The sequence below is a fragment of the Mesoplodon mirus genome (genome assembly GCF_964341445.2).
Source record: "Mesoplodon mirus genome assembly, chromosome: 3".
Classification (NCBI taxonomy): Eukaryota; Metazoa; Chordata; class Mammalia; order Artiodactyla; family Ziphiidae; genus Mesoplodon; species Mesoplodon mirus.
The window spans coordinates 42,187,157-42,211,789 of NC_138978.1; the positions used below are offsets into that span (position 1 = coordinate 42,187,157).

The 24,633-nt window shown below is 54.2% G+C and overlaps 1 protein-coding gene across 3 annotated transcripts; it reads right to left on the reverse strand.

Annotated features, from left to right (window-relative positions):
• Window positions 1-10,048: 10,048 nt before the first annotated feature.
• On the reverse strand, window positions 10,049-24,090 carry TAL1 (TAL bHLH transcription factor 1, erythroid differentiation factor). Of its 3 annotated transcripts, none has more exons than XR_014293405.1 (5): window positions 22,628-24,090; window positions 18,753-19,190; window positions 17,342-17,436; window positions 13,005-13,679; window positions 10,049-12,719 (listed from the first exon to the last, which is right to left on the reverse strand). XR_014293405.1 is itself a non-coding variant. In XM_082614046.1 (5 exons), the coding sequence occupies exons 3-5, from the start codon at window positions 19,187-19,189 to the stop codon at window positions 13,225-13,227; spliced, it is 987 nt and encodes a 328-aa protein (XP_082470172.1). In that variant the 5' UTR covers window position 19,190; window positions 22,628-23,251; window positions 23,720-24,090; the 3' UTR covers window positions 10,049-13,224. The 3 variants fall into 3 exon arrangements, 2 of the variants coding, with proteins under 2 accessions (XP_082470172.1, XP_082470173.1); XM_082614046.1 differs by having other exon boundaries at window positions 10,049-13,679; window positions 22,628-23,251; window positions 23,720-24,090; XM_082614047.1 differs by lacking the exons at window positions 18,753-19,190; window positions 22,628-24,090 and adding an exon at window positions 18,292-18,618 and having other exon boundaries at window positions 10,049-13,679.
• Window positions 24,091-24,633: the final 543 nt, after the last annotated feature.

Genomic DNA, 24,633 nt, shown 5'->3' on the forward strand with positions numbered 1-24,633 from the left:
AAGAATGGGTTAGATAAGGCAGGAAGCTGTAAGCAGGCTGTGTATGGGGGTAGGGGAGTAGGGGCGCGGGAATCCAGGAGAGAGATGGTGTGGCAAGGCTTAGAGCAGTGCATGGAGAAAAGTGGGAGGATCAAAGATCAATTTAAGGGGTACAACTGGCAGGCTGTGGTGACCGCATGGATGCAGGGAGGAAGGGCCTCCAAAGAAAAGAGTTAAGGCAGCACCCGTGTCCCCACCTTGGACAATGCTTGGATGTTGGTGCTGTTTTTTAAACCAGAGAATACTAGAAGAGAAGCAGTGAGGAGAGAGCATGTATTCCTTCATTTAACAAAACATTCAAAGTGTCTGTTCTGTGCCAAGCACTGTTCTAGGCACTACAGCTACGCAGCCCTGCTCTGAGGGAACTCACATGTTAGTGGATAAGACAAGCAATGAGCAATGAAACATATCCGGGCTTCTAGTGCAGGCAGGCTGAGTTCGCAGGGCCTGGGGGACATCTCAGGATGCAGCTAGGGGTGTCGGTCTGGCGTTCCTGAGAGAGATCTGAGCTGGAATTAGAGGTTTAGAATTTAGCAGCTCATGAGTGGTGGCTGAGGCCTTAGGCAGAGATGATATGGCCATGATAGGGAAGGATGAGACATCAGGCTGGGACCCAGCCTTAAGAAATGCCCTAATTAATATGGGGACATGTGTATGCATATGGCTGATTCACTTTGTTGTGCAACAGAAACTAACACAGTATTGTGAAGCAATTATACTCCAATAAAGATCTATTAAAAAAACAAATTAATTAATTAATTTTTTAAAAAAGAAAGAAATGCCCTACTTAAATGGATGGAGAGTGGGTCTCCATCTGAACTGAAGGGAAGATAAGCCGCACATACGGCCTTTATCCCCTTACGATCTACAAGCATCAGGCATGCCTCACGTTTCAGGTCCTTTGGAGTCATGTAACTGATTTTATTTCATCCTAACTAAAACTGTTTTCTTCCCTTGTTACTAATTTTGCCATTGATCTATTAAATATTTGGAGAAGCTGAGCTTTCAGCCTGAAAAGGAGCAGCCTCAGAGGGCTCTGTCTCCAGATCAGAGAGCGAAGTTGTGCTCTGTGCCCTCTGAGCGCCGAGCTGGGGATGATGAGAGGAGTCACACAGAGGCTGGGTTTGGTTCAGGGAGAGAAAGGCTTGTCTAAAAGAGCTGTCTCGAGATAGCAGAGATGACTCTGAGAGGTGCTCAGCTTCCCATCACTAGAGGTGTGCAAGCAGGAGCTGTGAGCTCGCAAGGGGGAGGTAGAGCACAGCAAGGGGCAGGGGAGGGATGCATAGACGCCATGCCTAGTCCCTGGGGACCAGGAAGTGTGAGTTGAGGGTCAAGACCATCACCCACCAGTAGTTTTGTGATCTGAACAAGTCTCTTCATTTCTCTGAGCCTTCGTCTCCCAGTAGTGCTGCAGCAGATTGGTTGGAGGATAATGCACCTGAATACCTTGTAGCTTTAGATACTTGATAAATGTTAGGAGCTCTCAGATCTGAACAAGGTGTCAAGGGTTTGAGCTGTACTGCCCTGTCCCAAACCGCTCCTTTTTCAGAACGGAAGCACCAGCAGGGTGGAGAGGGGTACATTCTGCTGGCCACAGGTTCACCACCTCTAACTCGGTCTAGAAGGAACCACACCCAAACTATCGGGCCACTTCATGCTTGGAGCTTTTATCTGAAAGGTCAGACTTTGACCTTCAATATGAAAATAACTTTCAAAGGCTGCACGCAAAAGTTAAACAAAATGCAATTGCAATTTCACAGTTGGGAAAAGAAAAACATGGGTTTTTTTGGGGGGGTGTGGTTTAAGGGAGGAAATACATGAAAACATTCATTGGTGACCTGGGCTGAGTTTGTGTTTGTTTGTTTGTTTGTTTTCTCTTTCTGTTCTTTTTTTTAAAAAAATTATTTATTTATTTATTTAATTTGGTTGCACCGGGTCTTACTTGTGGCAGGCGGGCTCCTTAGTTGTGGCATGCATGTGGGATCTAGTTCATTGGGAGCTCGCAGTTTAACCACTGCACCACCAGGGAAGTCCCTCTCTGTTCTTTCCAGATTTTCTATAACAAGGAATGTTTGTTTGGGGTGGAGGATAGGGGGCAGTGGTGAGAGACCTTGTAGTTTAAAAATAAAATAAAATGTGCATTAAAAAGGCAAAATCAAGTTACTTTTCCAAATTTTTACTGATGCCCTTAAATAGCCCAAAAGTTAACCCAGAGCCTTTCTTTGCCAAAGAATCCATCCCTGGCCAGGCAGGGCCACTAGAGTTCTGTGGAAGAGCCCAGTCTGTATATTATCTGGCTAACTGGAGGCTCCCCCCACCATACTCTTCTACAGAAGCCTCTCAGGTGCCAGGACACACACAGGAAGTACCTGGGTCCTGCCATCCAGCTCAGTTCATGGTGACAGAGAGGCATGTCCCATCAGTGACGCTGCCACTTCTGGAAGGAATGCTTACTGTGGGCCAGGCACTGTACCAGGCGCCTCACAACAGTATGAGGGGAGTGTTATATCCCTGTTTTACTGACAAGAACACTGAGGTTCAGAGAAGTTAAACGCGTTAAGTAAATGGATCCAGAACTTGAATCCACATCTATTTGATTCTAAAGCTCTTAAGCATGCATTACAATGCTTCCTCACATAAACAAAACAAAACCAAACAATACTAAAAAGCAATGAGTTCTGTGAAGGAGGTATACAATTAGAACCCCAAAGAAGTAGCTATTAAACACCTCTGGGAAAAGGAAGAATCAGGGAAGACTTCCAAGAAGAGGTGACATTTGAGTTGGGCATTGAAAGATGAATAGGAATTTACCAGAATGACGTAGCACACAACCAGACAGAATGGATGTTCAGTAGATATTAATTTAATCAACTAATAGAGATTTTAACTGAATTTACAGATGAAATAACATGATGTCTGGGATTTGCTTCATAATAATCCTCTTCAAGGACAGGGAGTGTGGGGAGGGATGAAGGTATGAATGAGAGAAGATTACCCATGTGGACAACTGTTGAAGTTGGTGATGGATTCCTGTCATTTATTATATGATCCTCTCTATTTTCATGTATATTTGAAAATGCCCACAATAAAATGATGGTAATGATCCATTTGTGCCCACTCACCCCAAGGATCTGATGAAATAACTCAGTAAACATTTACTGAGCACCTGCGTACCCCACGCACACACTGGGCCTGACAGAGGCACCAGTGACACACTGTCCCAGCAATGACCAGCTCACAGACAAATAGGGAGATGAGTCCAGGATTCAAACATGGGCAGATGGCAGGCAGCACCCAGATATGGTTCAAGGGGCTCTGTGAGTTCAGAAATAGGAGAGACCCCGGTCCGGGGCGGGGCGGGGGGTGGACCAGCAGATGCAGCCTCAAATAAAGTTTAACACACAGAAGTGTTACTGGTGGTGGGAGTCTACAAAGAGGGCATCTCGGGTTTATACAAAGGCTTAGAGGAGGGAAAGTAAGGATGGATGTGGAACACTTGGGGAGCTCAACAGGCCCTTAAGAGAGTTTGGAGGAGAGAGAACGGGGCCACATTTTTCGCTCGGATCTTAAACTAGCCTATTTTTTTAGGATACTCCCCGGAAAACACAGCTGGGGGGTGGGGCACAGGACCATAGTTGCTCCCCCTTCCCTCCCCGAAACCCTGTCCACACCCCCAGAGCACGGGGAGCCATCAAAGTGAGTGATGGCAGGCTAATCACGGCCACTTGGGTGTGAGGAGGGTCCCTAGTCTTTCTCTGAGGACCCCAGCATGGACAAGTGCAAGACAAAAGCGGTGCCTCCCCCTCCTCGCCTGCCACTGCCTTCATTAGCATCAGACAGAAAGCCTGCCAGCCAGCCTCCCCGCTTAGCCGCAGCTGGGCGACTGGACCGGCAGCCCAGCTTTGGCCGAGCCCCAACCGAGCAGATGTGAACCCTGAAGGGGCCTGTGGCCAACCCTGGCCCCCCTCCTCAAAAAATAACCAAGCCAGGCAATCCCCACCCGGCTCTGCCCACCCCATAAGCCTCTCCTTGCATTGCCCCACGGAACCTGCTGCGGCCGCCAAAAAGCCAAAGGGAGTCCAGTAAGCGTGTGATCCCTGAATGACAACTCCTAGGGCGATGGAACCTGAGGATCGTAGAGACATCAACTTCTACCTGTCATTAGACTCACGGAGTCGAATCACAGCATGTCGCCCCTTGTTTGGACCGCTGTTCTAGAATGTGTCATTGCTCAACAACAGAATTGCAGCCTCAGGACCTAGAGTCTTGAGCATGGAAGGCAGGTAGCAGGCATCATAGCTGTGAGGTCCCAGGAGGTCCTGGGAGAGATTGCCTGGGGGCTTGGGGCTGGGAGTGCCAGTGTCTGTCTGGATCCCACCTATTCAGGGGTAGTGGGGAGGGGGCGTGAGAGTGATGGGGAAGCCTGATAGCCCATTGAAGACGGCAGCTCGCGGGGGACTGATGGAGAAGGGGCGGAGCGCTGAGAGAAGGCACTGGGGCTGCCGGTGTGGGAACGGCCAGAGGGCAGAAGGCCTGGCCCCCGCCCCCCTCCCCCCGCCGAGATCCCGCAGAGCCTGGGACCCGGGAGCATCACAGGTCCCAGGCTGCTGGGGGTGAGCTGGGGAGGGCTGAGGACCCTAGGCTCCCGGGTCTCAGCTGGCTGGGCTGTCACCAGGCATGGGGTGGGAAAGGGTTTTCTACCCTGGTCCCGTAGCTCCACTGGGTCTCAGAAACGCAAGGGTCTTGCAGGGGGCAGGGGGTGGTGGCAGTTATGGGATAAGAAGGGGGTGGGGGCCAATTGAGGGAGAGGGTGTTATCTTCAGATCACCATCTGCAGAACTGAGACTGAGTCAGGAGGGATTGTGTCTCCCCCGTAACAGGGACTCACAAAATAACATATAACAAAACCTCCCCCCAACAATGTATGGGGGGGCGGCCCTCCTCTGATTGCTCCTCTGAGTAGGCTTACACTAACAGCCAGGGACTGGGTGGTGTCCCTCTCAGTAATCCCGGCAGTATCCAGGGGCTCATCTGCATTGGGGTGAGGGAACGGGTTCCCCAAACAGCCCGGGTCAGAATCCCAGCTGGGCTTCTCTCTCAGCCACTCGACCTTGGCCAAATCGCTTAACCTCTCTGACCTCGGAGTTTCCTCATCTGGGAAATGGGAGTGACTGTCCCCTCACACCGGGTTCTTGGGAGGAGTCAGTGAGATGGCAGAGCTGAAAGCACATCCCTTCGGTATAAACTGCAGACACTGAGCACAGGTGAGGCTAACCTTGGCGACCAACATCTTCTTCCCAAGCTCCCCAGGTCTGGGGCCAGGGGACCCTTGGCCTCGCTCTACCAAAACCGGCTCTTCCCTGAGGGGATGGCAGTTTAACAGGTCTACATTAAGGTTAATTCTAATTAAACAAAAGTAAAAATTCAGTTATGCAGTTGCACTAGCCACCTTTCAAGTGCCGGAGAGCTGCACGCTCTGATTGAGCGGCTTCCATACTGGACAGGGCAGATGGAACATGCTCAGTTCTGTTGGACCGCACAGGCCTAAGGGGGTGGGACAGCTCCAGGTTGGGGGTCAGGACAGCTGGGTTCTAGCTCCAGCTTAGTTCCTAGTTCATGCTGAGTTTAGACATTCCCTTTGCCTCTCGGAGCCTCAGTTTCCCCATATGGCAGCCTATCCCACACTCTGTACAAGGCAGAGCAGAGTCGGTGCTTGATGAGGACCTCTTGGTTGATCCTATTGCCCTGCTGCCTTGGATCAGGCCCACGTGGAAACAGGCGGTGGGTGAAGCCCTGCTCCTGTGGATGCTGAGGGAACCACCTGCCCACCCACAGGCTCTGGCAACTCCAGAAAACACCCTGGAGTTCCGAGCTTGTCAGGCCAGTCTCCCTGAGTCTCAGCGTCTCAGACAGTTGTCTCCAGGCCAGCAAAGCCAGAGCCAGGAGGCAGGCCATGCAGAGGGCCAGTGTGTATCTCTCCGTGGGCTTACACAGGCCTGAGTCAAGCCTGAAGACCCCAAACTCATCCCTCCCAACACGGAGAGAGGCCCAGGCAGGCAGGGCCTTGGACAGGAGGTGGCCTCAGGGGCTGGTCCAAAGGGGAGGGGAGGGGAGGCACGGAGAGCAGAGAGTCAGAACCACGCTATCAGCACTGCCCGTCCTCCCCACTTCCTCTCTTCGAACGGATCACATCCTGTTATTGTGTGGACAGAGAAGGCCAGGAGCTGGGGAGGGAGGCAGGGCTCGGACCAAGCGAGTGGGGAGAGAAAGGAGGAGCCAGAGGGAATGTCCTGGTGGGCGTGGATAGCTCCAGCAGCCCAGCCCTGCCCCAGGTGGCCTGGACAGGAGTAGGGCCTCCAGGACGGAGGACCAGCATCCCTGGAGCAGCTTGCATCTGCCATTGAGAGAAGATGCTGGGGCTCGGGACAGGCTGCGGGAACCTGCAAAGGCACCTAGAAGAATGGAAATGACACCGTCTCTAGGAAGCCTTCCCCAGCCTCCTCCCAGGCTCCTTCAATTCAGCAAACATTTACTCTGGGCCTCCACTGCCAGAGCCAGGTCTCCCACACCCACTGGTTTTCTCTCTCACAGCACTTGCCTCCAGGGTTGTCATACTCTGGATCTCTTCCCCTACATCTCACTTCCACCCATCCTGCAAGCCCCCTGAGGACAGGGACAAGGAAGATCCCTTGCTGGCTCCCCAGCATTGCCCAGCATGGGGCAGGTGCAGAGGAATTCCTGCTGCTGTGAATGATTAATGTTCCCACTTCCCCTCTGCCCTCTTTCTCTCTTCTGCCATTCCAAATACAGCCCTATCCCAAACCCATTTCCAGCGAGAGTAATGGTTCTTTCTACAAGACACAAGCACTTACATATATTATTGAAGTCCCATGAGAGTCTTGTAAGATACGTGTTAATAACTTCATTTAACAGATGAGGAAACTGAGACTAAGAGAGATTAAGTGATTTACCCAAAGTCACACGGCAGGCACAAGAAGCGGCAGCCCTGGAACTTAACCCCGAAGGCCAGGCTCTTTCTGTGGCCCTGCTGCCTTTCCTGCTCAATCCCATTCCTGTCCTGCCTCTCCCTCCCTGAGCTGACACCACATCAACTGTCCTCACTGCCTGCGAGCCTGTCCTCAAGCCGAGCCTGTCTGTAGCTATCGGCAAGCTCTCCAGCGCCCACACTGATTGCTCATGGTCCTGGGCAGATTGCTGGACAAACCGAGCTGCTATCTGCCCCCAGCCTAGCACAGGCCCACCCGCTCTAAGAGCACTACCTACCTATTGGCTATTTCTTCTTCCTCTCCTGAGGGGCCCTGAGCACTGGCTCTGGATCAGACCTGAATTCAAATCCTGTGTAATCTTGGTGAAGCCCATACCCTCTCTGGGCCTCATTTCCTCCTCTGGACGATAGAGAGGGTGCCTGGGTGATCTTGACTGACTCCTGTCCTTACAGTCATGATGGCTAAGCCTCTACTGCTGGACACTGTGCCCAGCACCATGGCCCGTCCCCAGCAGTCTGGTCACACAGCCGGAGAGGGGAGAGCTGGTTGCTGGGGAACACTTAGTTGTTTTGCAAGCTGGAGAAAGGGGAGTGGGCAGCATGGGGAGGTAAGGCTGCTATGAGCGGACCAGATCATCAGCTTCCTGATCTTCGTTATCCCCACCTCACCCCAACTCGGATCCAGTACGAGAACCAGGCTAGGGGGGCCCAACCCAAGAAAATACATACCCCACCTTCCTATCCACCAACCAAAGCAGCCCAAGGTCCTCTGCCAGCCCAAAGGGGCAGAGCTGTCCGTCTGCCCCTGACCAGCCCAGGCCCATGGTTTTAGGCGGAGGGCATCTTTGCAGTAATGACCCAGCCTCCCACCCATCCACCCCTCTACCCTTTCATTCCACACTGGCCTCAACACCGAGCTGAGAGATTCCATGCAGGGGAACCTCTTCATTCAACAAATGTTGAAAGGGCCCCATACCGGGTCTGACACAGGACGCTGGAGGTGAACAGACAAATCAGGCACGGCCTCACCTTCAAGGAGCTCGTGTTTTAGTGGGAAAGCAGATAAGTGGACAAGCAGACAGAGAGTGAAGGAAGGCCTGTGGGGACACAAAAGAGGCAGCTGACCCCAGTGAGTCAGGACAGTCTCCTGATGCTGAAGACAACTTACCTAGATGGAAGGAGGGTGGGAACAGAGGATGGATAGAAACCAAAAGTGCAAAAACTGGACAGATAAAAATAATTGTAGCAAGAGCAGAAAGGCTCGTGAAACAAGAGCAGAGAGAACGAAGGGCGGGGTGGTGAGAAATGAGGCCGGAGAGACCATTTGGGCGAGGCCCTGTGGCCGCCCCTCCCCCTCACAGGCACAGCCTGTGGGGGTGGGGGACAGGAGGCCCGGCCCTGCCCTGCCTGCCACTGTCCATGGGATGTGTGGCCCTGGGAAGATTCCTCTCCTCTCTGGCCTCAGTCTCCCCATCTGGAGATGGGGCACCAGCCAGCCTGGGCAGTTGATGGCCTCGTAGTCTCTGCCTGGTGGTCACAGAGCTGACGGGCTCTTCCTGAGCTCTCTGGACATGGACTGCCTCTCTCTCTCCTGAGAAAGGTCCTCCTGGAAATAGGTGCTCCTCCCTTCCGATTCTGTGTCCACGACAGTCAGACTGTTGCCTCCACCCCTCCCTTGCTGCTGTTCTCACCAATGCCACCAGCGGCTTCCACGTTGCCAGATCCAGTCAGCACTCTCAGACCTTTTCTTGCTTGCCCTCTCGGCTGCCTTGGGCTTGGCTAACCACTTCCCCCAACACCCTTTGGCCTCAGCCTCTGACACATCACACTCACACTCTGCCAGTAGCTCTCCTACTCCTCTGACTGCCCCGCCCTGTCTCTCTCTCATGTCCCTTCACCACGCTGCTCTCACCACCAGCGCCAAGACCTGCAACCCATTCCCACTGGTGTCCCCATCCCATGACTGAGCTTCACCATCTCTCTGCCCAGGGACCTCCTTGCCCTGGGCTGTCGAGAGGCACATTTGGCATCTTTCAAAAGCCAAGGAGCTTCCCTACAGGCCAGAGCAGTATCCCCATGCCCTGTTGTGCCTTTGCCCTCCTAGCAACGGTTGGAAGCACCCCCGGAACAGGGGCGGCCAAGATCGGAGCCTGGCAGGATGAGCAAGGCTCACCCCAAAAGAGCCAAAGTTATCTGTGGGCCCCTTGAGCTCCCCACTTGGCACATCTTCTTCCCTTAATACTAACCACCTTCTAACCTACTATACAATCAACATATTCATATGGCTGTGTGTGTCTGTGGGTTACTGTCTCCCTCCTAGAATTCAAGTGACACAAAAACAGGGATCTTGGTTTTCTCCACTGCTAGATCCTAGTACCTAGAACAATACCTGGCCCAACAGGGGCTCAGTAAATATTTGCTAAATGAAAGAAAGAAAGAAGGATTGGTACTTCGTTGGAAGTGCCTACCTGACCTACTGAGGTTCCCGAAGATCCAACGGTCTGCATGCAGAGGCCTCACCGGCATCCAGAGTCCCTGCCTCTGAATGGTGGCTCTCTGCCTGAGCCTCCACTCACTGCTCCCGAAGCCTCAGCCTCTGTCACTGAGCCCCACGTAAGACCCGCACCCCCAATCCTCAAGAGCAGCCTCCACTGAGTCACTGGGGAGCCTGGGGCCATCCTCTGGTGAGAACTTAATCTGTCCTGAACCTATGATAAAAGCCACTGCCCCTGCCACGGAGCTGAACCCGACAGGCAGAGAAGACTCTCCGGGCTGAGGCCCCATGCCCGAAGTGTGCGTGCACAGCACTGAGAAGAGGCCCCCCTCCGTGAGGCCTGGCAGAGGAAAAAAAACGGAAACCCTAAGGGGGGAGCCTCAGGGTAGAAGGTGGGAGCCCACCCCGGGAGAACCCATTTCAGGGGAGACAGGTTCGTGCCACGCCTTTCCTTTAATGTCCCAACTCTCAGTCCTAGGGGTGCAACATGCAAGCACAGAGTCTAGGCCCCTTTGTAAAACTTTTATTTAGAAATCTTCCCAATATATCCTTATATATATACACACATCACCACCACATGGGTTTTGTCGCTAAAGAGTCACACGCCCACAGTGTTGGCCTCTGGGCTGTACAAAGGTCAAGGTACCTGGAGCGGTTACTCCTCTTCTGCAGAAAAATGCAGAGACCAACGCAATGCATCACGTACAGTACAACATTGACGGAAAGTGCTGGGCCCGCCCGCAGGAACGATGCACTATGTACATGGGCTGGGGGGCAAGCCTTCGGCGGGGGCCACGTACCATTGACATCACAAGTACGACACGACCACCCCCAAAGGCCGAGACAGTTGTCGGCTGACTACCGATGCTGTGCCCTTTGTTTTGCTTTCGGAAAAGGATAAAGGTTGTACCATCTTGTCGTTTGCCACTACAAATAAAAGAATACGAATTTGTCTTAAAAGACGTGATTCCCTCCAGTCATTAACAATCATCTTTGTCCTCCTCATGTTTTTTTACATTTTTTCCTTTTTGTACAGATAGTATTCTTGGATGGAGAATGTTCATGGGTGAAGAGGAGGCAGAGGAAGGAGAAGAGTATGGTGGGGGGAGGTGCTGGAAATGAAAGTGAAAATTATGGATCTTTTCTAGTTCTTAACAAAGACACGAAGCTTTGCCCACCCCTACCCAGGCCTGTCTCGGGTAGCTGCAGTACTTTTTACATATTCTGCCTCTGTTCCCATCTCTCTTTTCTAGCCTCCCTCCTGTGCCTTGCTTTGGAATGAGACTGAAATGAGGTCAATCTGGAGAGATAAGGATAACCTAGATAACTCAGGATAAAGTGGTTTAGAACCTAAATTACCCAAATGCTATGCAGACAGGCAGACTGGCCCACTGCCTAGGTCCCGGACTCAGGGTGGGAAACCCCACTGCAGGAACGATAGTGAGGGGGACAGAGTTCCGTAGGGTCTCAAAATGCTTCTACTTTCATGATTCCATTCAGTCCACACCACAGCCCTAGGAGACAGGCCAAGCCAGGGTATTTACGAGAAATTGACCATCAGAGAGAGAACTTTTCCAGGTCACACTGCAAGTCTGAGAGAAGAGGAAGCCAGAAGCTGGAGTTCCTCATAGAATGTGTGATCCATCTCCTAAAACCCATCCACCTATGCTCACCGTGGCCACTTTTCACTCCCAGCTCGAATTAACCCACCGGAAGCAAACACAGTCTTAGGACCTAGAACAGGTGCTCCATCTTTAGACAGATGGGATTTTTCACAGGAGCTTCCAAGTATCAGAAAGGAATGAATCCTAATGTTCATCAAAATATGACTGGGGGAGGCGCTGAAATGGGACCAAGCGAGTGCTACAAGGGTTAACCATGTTGCTCCCACCCCCACGAACTGGACCTCTCACAACTTAAAAGGAAGGGGAGGAGAGTAGGGATCATTCCCCACGGGCATGTGGCTGTCCCCAAGGTTCTGCCATGGTGAAGGCGAGCCAGCAGGCTGGAGCCCATAAGGTGTGAGGGCCTTTCCCGACAGCCACAGCGATGGTTCTTCCACATTGCTATGGACAGGGCAAAGTCAGAGCACTGTTTTCCCTCTGACCTCAGAGGCAGAGCCCGGTCAGAGCCAGCTGGGGTGACTTGAGGGCACAATGACAGGTATGTAGGACTTGTGTGCAGTTTGTTCCAGGGGCTTGGGGTGTGGGTCACAGGCAGGCCTCGCCTTAAGAAAACCATGTCCCACCATCTGGATTGACACGGGAGATCAAGGAGGGGGCTGAAGTCCACTCCACAAAAGGATTCTCCACTTTACCAAGGGACTTGTGGCAGTATTTCCTTAAAAGGTGAAGATAAGGATTTGATTTACAAAAACATCATGTACAACTTTGGGTGGGGAGCACTCCTACCGCATCACGCCAGCCTCCCATACACACCCTTGATGACCAAAATTTGTGCACTCAGGGATGCCGAAGGTTCTGCTAAGTGAATGTCAATGTGTTCGGGTCTCTGCCAGGGCTTGGTCTCTCACTGGGCTCCCCGGGCCCTAGAAGTGGGGCTAGATCCTGGGTCACATCAAGACCTAGAGATCCCACAAATACCTGAAGTCAAGCAAAATCCCAAATGCCAGGAATTCATAGGACAGAGTTTGTTGTCGATTCAGTTTCAGGACACAGACCAGACCATCAGCAAACAGACATCCTGCAGCAGGGAGGCCCCTCTGAGGAGCTAGGAGAACACGAGATGGGGCCGCATGTCTACTCTCAGCACCAACACACACCGATCAGCACACTGGCATCTGCTCCCTGCACGAACAGCGACGTGTCGCTGAGGACGCAGGCAGGTAGCTCTGAGACACCACCACGATGTGAAGCCCACGTGCCCCAAATAGCTCTTGCTCAATTTCACTCTCATCATTTCTCCTTTGTCTGCCTTCGAACAAAGCTCACAGGGCACGCTCACAGCCGCAGGCTCAGTCCCCACAGCCACAAGGATGAGGAAGGCAAGTCTCAGTGGGGAGAAAGCAGAGCTTCGATCCCCAGGGCAAGAAGTAAGGGCTTCTGGGTTTCTGACCCTCTGGCCCAGCTAGTCGAGAGCAGGCTGTCCACTGGCTGTCTTCTTCAACCAGGCCCTGAAGAAGGCACCTCGAGGCTTGTGACACTCTGCAGCACTGGCAAGCTGGATGGACCAACAGGGGCCTGGGTGAAGATGGGGCTCAAGAAATGGGCAGCTATTGGGTACCTGTATATTTGGATAGTGTGGCCACAAAAGCCACCCCAGAGAGCTTGGGAGGGGCTAAAGGCAAGGCAGAGGCTGCCGGACGCCTCAGGAGAGAGCTGTCTCAGCCAAGACAGGGCTCCTATGTGCCAGGCCAAAAGCAATGCCACTCCAGCCTCTTACTTGAGAAGTCTTAGGGATTTGGAAAAGGGGGAAGACCGTGCCATCTTCATAAAAAGTACCTACCACTTTGCTCCATTTTTCTGTTCTCCTACTGAGGCAGGAAACAGGAAAGCCAGCCCCAGAGGCAGCTGGGACTTCCCACAGTTCAGACATCAAGGAAAGCTCATCAAAAGTCCATGCCCTGCTTCAGAGCTGCCCAATCCTCATCCCACCTGCCCTAAAGCCCATGGTGCCCGTGGCCTGAGGGCACCCTCCTGGCTGGTCCTGGGTGGCCCCAGACCCATCACCGAGGGCCGGCTCCATCCGCGGCGGGCAGCATGGCAGGATGGAGGCTGCGGGCCGTGTGCTTGGGTGCCGGCTCTTCCGTGTAGCTGTCCGGGCTGGCTGCCCCGTCCAGGGAGCTGCCACAGCTGGAGTTCGGGGACAGCACGTCCTGCAGGAGGTCATCTGGAGGTGCAGCGCCCCCTCCACCACCACCCCCTCCACCAGCCCCCACCGCAGGGTCCTTGCCAGGTTTGGCCCGCTGGCTGCCCTCCTCCTCCTGGTCATTGAGCAGCTTGGCCAGGAAGTTGATGTACTTCATGGCCAGGCGGAGGATCTCATTCTTGCTGAGCTTCTTGTCTGGGGGATGCGTGGGGATCAGCTTGCGGAGCTCAGCGAAGGCCCCGTTCACATTCTGCTGCCGCCATCGCTCCCGGCTGTTGGTGAAGATGCGCCGCACGACTTTGGTGTGGGGACCTGGAGGTAGGAGGACAAGGGTTAGGACAGTGGGTCGGGGATCCCCCAGGGCATCTTCTCCTGTGGGGAAGTGGAGAAGCCATCCACCTGGAAACTTGGGAAACCTAGAATGCCCTCTTTCCTTTTACTCAGAAAACTCTTTACTTGCCCTTCCAAACCCTGTTAATCTGTTTCCTCCTCTCTGAGAACTTCCCTCAACCCCTCCAGACAGATCTAACCAACCACCATGGCCCTATAATTCTGTGATCTCCATCACTCTTGATCATCACTGTATGTTTCCATGTTTGTCCCCCTCTCTGAGCTGTGAGACATTTGAGGACAGGAACCATATATTATTCATTCATTCATTCATTCACTTGTGCTAAGAGGCCATATGGCACTAGTTAGAAAGATTAAACTCCGGAGCCAGACTGTCTGGGTTCAATTCCTGACTGTTACTCCCTAGACAGTAACTCTGGGCAAATTACATGAACTCTCTGTGCCTTAGCATCATCACCTGTAAAATGGAGATAATACTAGTAACTCAAGTCGTAAGATTGTCTTGTGAATCTAACAACTAATACAGTTAAGGTACTTAAGATAATACCTGGCTCTGATGAAACTTTCAATAAATGTTAGCTATTATTATCCATTCATCAGTTATTTACTGACAATTAGGCATTAAGGAATAAAGGTGCACAGAGTCCCTGCCCTCGTGGAGCTTACATGTTAATGGGGATGACAGATGATGAACAATCAGCAAACAAATAACAAACAAACAGGAAGCTGAATGTAAACGAAAGATGGAAAGGACCTGCCATGTTTACCTGAGGTGGTTGGGGACAGCCTTTCGGAGGAGGTGACATCTATAAGGGAAGAACTTAAGGCCGAAGAAGAGCCAGCCAGACACAGGAAGGGAAGTTGGAAGGGCATGTGTACATGCCCTGAGCTGGAAAATGGCTGAAGCCAGCCCGGATAGATTAGTGTGGGTAAGATCAGAGTAGGCTTGGTCCAGATCCCATAGGGCCCTGCGGTAAGATGCAGGGATTTTATTCTAAGGGTGATGGAAGCACAGAGTAGGTAGGAGCTTAATAAATATCTGCTGACTAACTGATCATGCTGGCAGGTACGGAATGGAGGAGAGAGCAGAGAGTGGTGGGGAAATGACCTACACTGCGGGCTGTCTCCCCCAGGAGAGGAGTGGAGAGACAGCCATGCACAGGCATGGCCTGAGGCTCTGGGCAGGTGTCTGAGGTCTGCCTCCGTCTCCCCGTGTCTACACTGCACTGATCACAGACTAGAACAGTATTCACTAGCGCTCATGTACTAAGACTTGCAGAGCAGGGGCAGACACCAGCGTGCATGTATCGAGCATCTACGGTATACAAAGCACTGCACTAAATGTCCAAGCGTGACCTGGGATTCCCAAAGCCAGGAAAGGCCGAGGAGCACCCCGTTAGTGCTCCCAGGCTCCTGGGCTGAGGCGGCCGCTTCCTTCCGCAACCCTGAGGCACAGAGCCAGCTCCTGGCAGTCCTCAGGAAACTCTGAGCACTGAAGGAACTGCCAGTACTGGGATGGTTGCTTGCCCTCTTCTGATGACCCTGGAACCGGATCTCAGAACGTGGAAAGCTGGGTAGGAGAGAAGGCATCACCTAAGACCCATTGCTCATTTCACAGCTAGGGAGACGGCGGCCAGGACGGAGGCAAACCTCGCCTCTGCAACCCAGCTCATCCGTGCCGACACTTCCCTCTTAATCATCTCTGTCTTACACACACACACACACACACACACACCCCATGTTTCCCCCAGGGAGAATCACTCATCCTCTGCCCACAGTGCTTCAGAAGCTATCTTTCCAAACCCCAGCAGGCCCCAGCCCAGCTGACTCTTTGCCAAAGGCCAGACCCAGGCTGGGAAAAATACAGCACACCTGCTGGGCAGTCCTACCCTGGGTGCCTCAGAGGAAATAACTTGCTGTTCTCCGGCCTCCAGGACAGACAGAGGGGAGTCCCTCAGCTGTGCCATCAGGAGGACCACCGCTCTGTGGCTGAAGCTGGCTGATCCTGAGGGAGCTCCTAGGTGGGGAGAGAGGCATTATGGCTGCTGTCACAGCTAGAGCTACACAGGCTCCAGAAGCCGTGCCTACCCCAAGCCGGGCCCTAAAAGCATTTTACCCCATTGCGTTCCTTCAACAACCTGTGAGGAAGCTATTATTCTCCCTACGTTACAAGTGAGAAAACCGAGGCCCAGAGAAGTTCAGCAACAGGAATGCACATCGAGTCCTGGCTTTAGACCTTGTGTTAGCTCCACTTTTATGGACTCTTTTTGGTTAAATCTCTGATTTCAAAATCCTGTGGGCATATCTAGCACCCCTCCACCCTTCCCTTCACCTCCATTTCTGTCTATTCCTCTCTGGTCCTTTCCAGAGAACCACCCACCTCTCCACACCTTCCTCTTTCCTGAGTCTGTACCTCCCTCCATGTCCTCTGTCTCATGTTGGCAGGGCATAGAGTAGGTGCTTGGTAAATATTGGCATCATTTATGGGTAATCGCCTCTCTACACTCCTGCACTCCCCCCAAACCCTCACCCCTTGCCCCTTCTTCTGTGCCTGATTTCTGTCGTCTCTGACCTTTGTAGAAAATGCCTCTTCCCTGGGGAACTTCAGGGCTGGTCTTGCCTACTTCCTGTTTGGTACACCCACCTCCTGTCTCTAACCTAGCAGCACTGACACTCCAACACCCTTCCCTCCCGGCCCTACACCCCTGTGCCCCAGGCTGGCTGGGTCTTTTGAGATCTGTTCCTTGTCCAGATGCTAGCTTGCCTCCTCTCCAGAACACCACAGAGGGATCCCCTCCAGAAGCCCCAGCTCAATATACATCCCTCCCACCAGCAACTTGCAGAAATCCCAGTCTGGCTCCAAGGCCTCCGGCGTGCACCAGGAGCTCCAGGAAGTCCCTCGGCTCTGAAGAGCCTGCTCTCCTGCCCCCTGGTGCTGGGCCCCATCTACTACATCTAGTCAACCTTGGGAAGAGGGAGGGGGTCCTCCAAATTTCCCACTCATCCAACTCCTTCCCCCAAGTTCAGGGCCAAAGACTACTCAGGTAGTTCACATTAAAAATGCTGAGGCCTTTGGGGCGGCGGGGAGGGAGGAAGCAGGGTAGAATCTATGATGTCAGGAAGGGAACTCCGAGTCTCAGCTCAGAGTGTGGAAAAGGGGACAAGAGGGCCCCACTTTGCAGGGACCTGGGACAAGACCCTTAAAGGTGCAATTCCAGGCAGGGAGAAGACTTCAGACTCCAAAGAGGACTTGGGAGGAGATACAGAGAATCCCTGGAGGTCGGTGCTTAGAAACGCTGTGTGTTTCTGCCCTCCCGGGGGATCCTTACCAACTGTAGGAATGGAGCTAGAGTGGGGACTACAATTCACCGTGGAGGTTTGGGCTAAGCGCCACAGTGTGTCCGCACTCTCTTCCCAGGACTGTGAGTGTGGCAACCCCCAGCCCCACCCATGACCTCCCCTAGTCCCAGGTCAATAGGGCGAGGGCTTCGACAGCTCCTCTTGGCTCCAAGAGAGCTGCCCATCTATGTGAGACACCTAGGGAGTAGTCCCCGATGATCCCTCCTTCAGGGTTCTAACAGCTTGAGGGAGTGAGTACACAAGTGGGGCGGGGGTAGACTCACCATCAGTAATCTCCATCTCATAAGGGGAGGGTCTCCTCTTCACTCGGTTGTTGGTGGCAAACATAGGGAAGGCATCTGGCTCCGCAAAGAACCCACTGTGGGAGGGAGCAGGCAGATCACAAGATCACATGTGGGTGGAGGGGAGAGAGGGGCTCCATACAGATCCTCCCCACGTGTTCTTGAGCCCCCGCCCCAAAAAACAAGGGCAACCCTGGTCCCTTCACATCGGAACTGGGGATAGAAGGAGCATGAAACACACACACACACACACACACACACACAACACCCCCAGCCTCTCTGTGGTGAGACAAACAAGGGGAGGGCGGCCACACACCCCTACACACACACACACTCAGACACACACACACAGAATGAATGGTGAACACATGGAGCAAACACAAAAATGAACATACACCCCCCACATACAAGCACACAATCCATAGACACCTCCGCTCCCAAACAGGTGCTCACACAGGCAGACACGGCCTTCACACCTGGCAGTGTGCAATTCCTGCACCACATGGGGGCACCCTGTCCCTTACCCCCAACTTCACCCCACCTTCACTCCAGCCCCATGGGGCCCAAGGACAGACAACAGACAGGAAACCCTGACTCAGCCCCACTGACATGCCCCCCCATCACCCACTCGACTCTCCGTAGCTTCTTCCTCCAGTGTCCCACAGACTCACCGACTGCCCCCCACTGTCTCTCCCTGCCTCATCTTCCTGTCCCCACCCCAACCGTGCCTCCTGCTCTCCACCACCTCAGTGGCCCCAGCAGGGAAATGGATACCCTCACACCAAAGGGAGCACAGGTCCTGGCCAGAGATCGCAGCTAGGGGCAGAGGAGCTCGGGAGAGGAGGGAGGGATCCATCCCCCAGGCAGGCGCTGGCGGGGAGTTTCAGAGGAGGGAGTCCTCTTGCAAGCACCCTCAGATGCACATCTCTTACCTGTCCACCGAGGGCTGCAGCTTCCAGAAGAATTTCACAGCGGAGCGCATTCAGACACACTCCTTCCTGGTACTCACACTCAGACTCCTCCTGTCCACCCCACCACCACCACCACCAGGCAGCGCCCCGCGCGCGCTTCTGCTCACAGCCAGCCACATGCCGGTACTCCCCCTCTTCGGCTTCCAAGCTCCCAGCACGCCGCGTTAACAAGGCACCTGCACACCGCCCCCCGCGTGCGCACACATACACACACACACTAGCAGAGGGCTCGTTCCTCACTTGCACGGGGGCTCCAGGCAAGACTTTTCCGACCCCGGGTGTAAAACGTCCCCCTCTCCCCCTCTCTTCGCACGCTCAGCCGCACTGCCCCGCCGGGAGGAGGGCAGCCAGCTCCCGACGTGCGGAAGGAGAGCCCCGGCGCCCATGCCTCCTGCCCACCCGCCCCTCCCGCCGGCCCTGACCTGCCGAGAGAAGCCAGCGGCTGGCTGAGGCTGTAGAGCAGCGCGCGGCCGGGGGCGGCGGGGGCCGCCAGCGCGGGCGGACTCAACTGCACCATGCGGCCGTCGCCGGGCAGCTCTGCGGGGGCCGAGGCGGGCGCGGGCCCAGGAGGTCTGCACAGCTCGGTGGTGGGTACCCGATGGCGCGCTTCGGCAGCCGCCGCGTCGCGGCCCTTTAAGTCTCGCGCGGCGCCGCCCCCACCGGCGGGGCCGCCCCCCGGGCCGCCGCCGCGCGCGCCCAGCTCGATGACCGGGGGCTCCGCCGGGGCCGCGCGGCTCGTCTCCTTGGCGACGCCGTTCAGCAGGACCAGGTGCGGGGGGGCCATGCGGGCCTCGGCCGCGTCCCGTCCCTCTAGCGGGGGGTCACTGCGTGCCGCCTCGCTCGGCGGCCGCTCCGTCATCCTGCGGGCAGACAGACAAGCGGACATCCGCTCTGACCACCGCCCCCAGCCCATCCACGTGGGGTGGGATCGGAGCGGGGGGCGCGGGAGGGGGTAAAAGGCAGAGAGAAACTCACGCACCGAAACGTGAGAAGAAGCGGACAAACTTAGCGCCACGTGGACACACACCCGCCCGCAGTGCTGGGGCAGGAGGGAAAGGGGGCTTCTGGTTTGGGAGAAGAGAGGAGGGTGCCCGGGAGACAGAGACTGAGGGCCAAAAGGACAGAGGTGGAGAAGGACGACAAAGACATTGGAAGAAAAGGAATACAGCCAGCGAAAGAAAAACAGAGGTGGGGGGGAGGAGGAAGGAAATGTAGAAAGAGGCGAGAAAGAAATATCACCCCGTGCTCCTGCTCAGGCCGCAAGGGAAGAGGAGGGAACAAATCCCCGACCGTGTTCTTCCCGCCCCCCTTTTGGTTTTGGCGGGGAACCTGTCGCGCGGAGGTGGGGTGCTTTTCGAACCTCCCTTGCCTTTCAGCAATACCTGCCCCCAGCCTACCGCCACACACATACACCCAGAAACCTGGTGGGTGTGTGTGTGTGTGCAAGAGGGATCAGAGCTGGCAGAGAATTATCCGGAGGAGCCAGCTTTCCCTTTCAACACATATTCACCCCTGCGGGGGCGGCGTCCGTCTACACTCCGCAAATCCACCTGTATTCTGTGTAGCCGCCAGAAACCCCAGTGGCCCTTTACTTTTACTCCTCCCGGGACTGGATATGGGACATAAGGAAGGGAAGATGATCCTGGCCATACCTCCCCATACACTATATATACCCCCCTTCTGCTCAGCTGAACTCAAAAGTGAGGTGGGGTCTAGAAGGGAAGCCTGCCTGAGGCAGTGTGAAGCCCCAACGTTCAAAGGGTGCTCCTGAAGCCCCAGGGGTCTGGGCTCCCATCCAGGAGTGTGGGGCGAAGGGGTGTCATGATGGCTGCTGAACTCCTCCAGCACTCCCCCATCCCCCTCTCCTACCTCGGTGTTGTCTTCTGGGAAGTGGGAGGAGTACCTCATATATGCATTTAAAAGCACTGTGCAAATGCTCAATAAACGTTATTATAGACTGGGAGACTGGGCCAGCTAGGAGACTACCTTGCCCAAGGTCACACTCGCCTGTTTGCCCCAGAGCAGGACTAGAACTCCAGTCTCGCTGTCTTTGTTATCCTCCCATATACACCCTCTCATATATCCTGCCCGCCCCCCTCCAGCCACGGACAGTCCTCTCCTCCTCAACCATACTTCTGGGTGACCGCAGGCAGAGGCTCCACTCCCCACTACCTCTCCCTCCAGTTCTTCCAAAACCCGCCACACACACACACCCCACCCCGCAAGAATGAAAACAGAAAAAGTATGAGACTCTGTGTCCAGAGTGGGGAAATGCTTGTGAGTTTTCATAAAACAATAAAAATATAATCAACTCAACAGGCTTCATCAGATGTTCAAAATAAGGTTTCTGCTGTTGGAATTATATAATTGGCGTATTTTGTAACAGAAAACAAATACACAAAAATCCAACTCAGCACCAAGCAGAGTCCATCTGATCATTCCTGGCAGCCATTCTGCCACTGCACCACTCTGGACTGGAGTCAACCTGGGAACCATCCTGCCACCCCAGAAGAGAGACTGGACCTTCTGAAACCTCCTCAGGAGCTCAGCTCAATTGCCACCGGACACACAGCTGATGGAGAATCACCATTCAGATTAAGCTCCTGCCCTAGCTCTGCCAGCCCCACGGGCAGCGCCCCAAAACGACAAAATTCCCCCAGACCTGGTGTACCCTGGCTGCAAAGGCAGTAGGTCCGCAACACTTCACTGGAAACGAGTTTATGTTCCTGGTGGAAACAATAGGTCTGTCTGTATCCACAGAATGGGACCGACCGTCAAGACACTGCGGCCACTAGAAATGCACCAGAGGTATACCATTGGAGACTTCCTGGCTCCCCTGCAACAGTGAAATGCATTAGAAATATACCGTCCTCTGGCAAAACATACAAGCCCCAAGGAGCTGGCTCCCTACCTTACTGTCCCCAGGCACCGTTGTGCGCCCAGTGACACGTGCTTAAGTCCCAGCTCCTAACCGAGTGACAAACGGTTCACTCAGCAATTGCCAGAATGAGCTCAAGCTCTCCATATGACACATTTGTACCTTCTGATTAATTCCGAGACTCTGAGTAGGAGCAGATCCCAGAGGGGCAAGGGGAGCACGTATTTCAGACGAGCTGACTCTGGCCCCAAATGCCCTCTCCAGACGCCTATAAATATCTATATCTCTGAGCCCCCCCACCAAACCTATGATTGGTCCCCAGGGGTCTGTGGTCAACCTCTCCCCGCCCCTCCCAGGACCTCAGGAAAACCCTGCCAGTTCATCTGCCACCAGGATCACCCAGGCCAGAGGGCCAGGCTCTCGAGGAAGCTGCCAGAGAGCTCACAAGCACTTTCAGTGGTCGGTGACTAAACCCCATCACTTGGCTTTGGTTAAGATTATTAAAAGGAAAGCCTGAGTGATGTTTATTTGTTTTTATTAGGGAAAATGAAGAAGGGGGTGAGAAGATTTCAGATTTCGAACCGAACAGCACTAAACTATTGGACCATTACAACTCCTCTTTGTGCAACCAAGACCCAGCTCGAAGCCCCCTACACAGGCTCATCTCCTGTTGCCAGCCAGCCAGCCAGATAACTTCCATGTGTGTCTGAACATGACAGGGGAACCCGAAAGCTCCTGGGGGGCAGGCACCTGGTCTCCGGCAGCTCCCAATTCCCAGCAAGGAAAATTTCTTATGTGAAAACAGCCTCCGCCATGCCCCGGCTGGAGCCACCGCCTTAAACACAGCCTCTGGTCCCTGATACTGCATCCACACCCGCATGACCCACTGGGGGAGCCCCAAGCCTGCACGCAAACCAAAATCGCCCATGAACAGAACCACTTTCCCGCTGCTACTGGAGTGGAGGGGTGTTTGAACGCAGCCCCACCCTAGGCCTTAGGCCCCAGCCTGGGCCCACCCGAGTTGGGACTGCGTTAGCCAGGATGGCTGCGGCCTTCTTCCTGCCAGAGCCCCGGGCGCACACAGCCTGCGCTATCCGGATATAGCCGTCCCAAAGTTATGAGCCCTGTGAAACGTCCACAGAACCAGGACAGAGGGGGACCTTGGGTGAGGGGGGACTAAGTCCAACTAGCTGTTTTCACCCAGGGCCAGGAAAGGGCCCTGCTGGAAGCCACAGTGGCACAGAGGCCACAGTCAGTGGCAGAGTCAGATCCCGGATTCCCAGCTCTGGGTTCGTCTTCCCCTCCTCCTCCCCAGTCTGAAACTGGACTGTCCTCTGTCCCAAGCTTTCCCCACCTCAGGCCAGATCCCAAGGCCTTCCTGGTGACTGTTTCCACCAGGACTATTCCCCAAAAACTCACCTGGGGCATATTTAGAGAGAGCGGCCCCTCTGAATAGGATCTCCACTCCTCCTCCGGCGGGAGAGGGGCGGGAGCCGAGGTCCAGGTTGTGGAAGGGGGTCTTTGCTTTCCCCCTCTCTCACTGAGAGACCGGCAGTTAGGCCGCGGTGTGGTCCTGGGCGGTCTGCCGCGCCCAAAGCGAGTTTCCAGGAAAGATGGGGGTGGAGAGAAAGAGGGAGGGCGAGAGGGAGGGAGAGAGAGAAATGGGGGTCAATGGCTGGGAATTACCTCATGTCCTCGCCAACCCGCCCCGGGAATCGCCAGCAGCTTTCCGCCCCCAACCTGCAGGTGTTTGAAGCCTCCCCCGCACCCCCGTAAAAAAGAACCCTACACCTGACCAATCAGGAATAACTATCTAGTCCAACAACAACAACCCCGCCGCAGACTGCCCGGAACGTTATCGGACCCTCCAACCGGGATGTCTGGTTCAGTGTGGCCGTTTGTTTTCTAAGCAGACTCGTCTACGCCGTTGGCTCGGGAACCGAAGTCAGGCCGGAGCTGTGGCCACAGCGCGGAGTCGTCCGCAGCCTGGCATGGGTGGGTAGGGGGATGTGTGTCCGAAAAGGGGGATCCAATCTTCAGACCCTGGTCGGTGGGACAGAACCTCTGAAGACCCCATTCTCTCCATGACTCTCACCTGCCCACCTCCAACCCAAAGCGAAACCAGAACCCAATTCCAAAGGCTACTTTCCCGTAGGGGAAGGGATACAGTCTGAACGGCGCAGATCCGAGAGAAAGGGGTGGGTGGGGGGATATCTGATGTATCCCGGTCCCTTTTTTTCTTCCTACAGATTAAGGGGGGGGGGGAGAAGAAGAGGGAGAGGAGGAAAAGAAAGAAAGGAAAAGAAAAGAAAGGGAAAAAGAAAGAAAGGAAAGGCCCTCGCCTTTCCCTCAACAATCCCTACACAAGATTTTCGATTTATCGGTATTCAGATCATCCGAGAAGGGGAGAATTTTAGTAATTCTTTTCAGCAATAAACAAGGAAAGGAGGGAGGGTAAAAATAAATCCAGTACTGCTTCCCAGGGGGTAGCGGTAGTGAAATTTGGTTCACCTTTTTTCCCCTCCCTCCGGAAGGTTTGTTTAATTTGTTTTGCCTAAATTGTCCAGTTGATGGTCACACATCGAAGTCTTGGATTAATTGCTAAGGCCACCTCGTTTTTGCCCCGGCTTTAGTGGAAATACAGTAATAATTATTCCCTGCGGTTTCAGTCCAATGCGGGAGGTTTTCTTTCTCCTCTTCTAATCCAAATGAGGGGGGAGGTGTGGGAACAAGGAGGAATCCAGTCATGCCCGGTGTCTGAGGTCGGGTTTAATTTTTGCTTTAGGACGGAGTCTCTGTGTTCGTCCCTCTCTCCATTTTCTCTCCCTACCACAAACCCAGCAATTTAAAAAACAGCGCTGGTGGGAGGAAACCCGCGCTGCTTTGTTATGGCCCCGAAGAAGCTAAAAAGGACAAGCCGCTTCGCTCCTGGACGATTATTTTAATTAAAATATGATGATGATGATGATGACGGTGGTGGTGGTAGTAGTGGTGGCGGTGGTGGTGATGATGATGACATTCGCAACCACAATAACTGGCAAAACAAAATCCTTTCTTTCGGAGCTAGGGCAGCACTGACCCCGTCCCTCCATGAAGTCCGGTCCCGGTCATCGATGTGACGGGTACCTGACCCACGCGGGAATGTCGCTCACCCGGGGAGGGGGTAGAAAAATGTTCCTTGGAGATGATCCCGAAGGTCCCCACCCGAGGCGCGAGGCCTGGAGAATGCGCCCATTGTCTTTTTCGGGCCTCTCCCGCAAACCCCGGCGGCCGTACCGCGAAACTGACCAGAAATGGACGAAGCCTGAATGCGGCGGGAACCGAAGCCGGCGGCTACCGGCCTGAAGGCGCTGGCCTCCGCGAGCGCTGCTCAGCTTCCAGCCTGGAAGAGCCTCCCACTCACTAACAACCCCTCCAACACCGAG

Bases quoted from the DNA above. Each gene is read 5' to 3' on its own strand.
- TAL1 (XM_082614046.1), bottom strand. From the start codon at position 19,189: ATGACGGAGCGGCCGCCGAGCGAGGCGGCACGCAGTGACCCCCCGCTA. The intron at 17,437-18,752 runs GTCAGGGCCGGC...TCCCTCCCACAG, and splicing joins CCGCTGGCTTCTCTCGGCAG to TGGGTTCTTTGCGGAGCCAG. The intron at 13,680-17,341 runs GTGAGTCTACCC...TCCTACCTCCAG, and splicing joins TGAGATGGAGATTACTGATG to GTCCCCACACCAAAGTCGTG.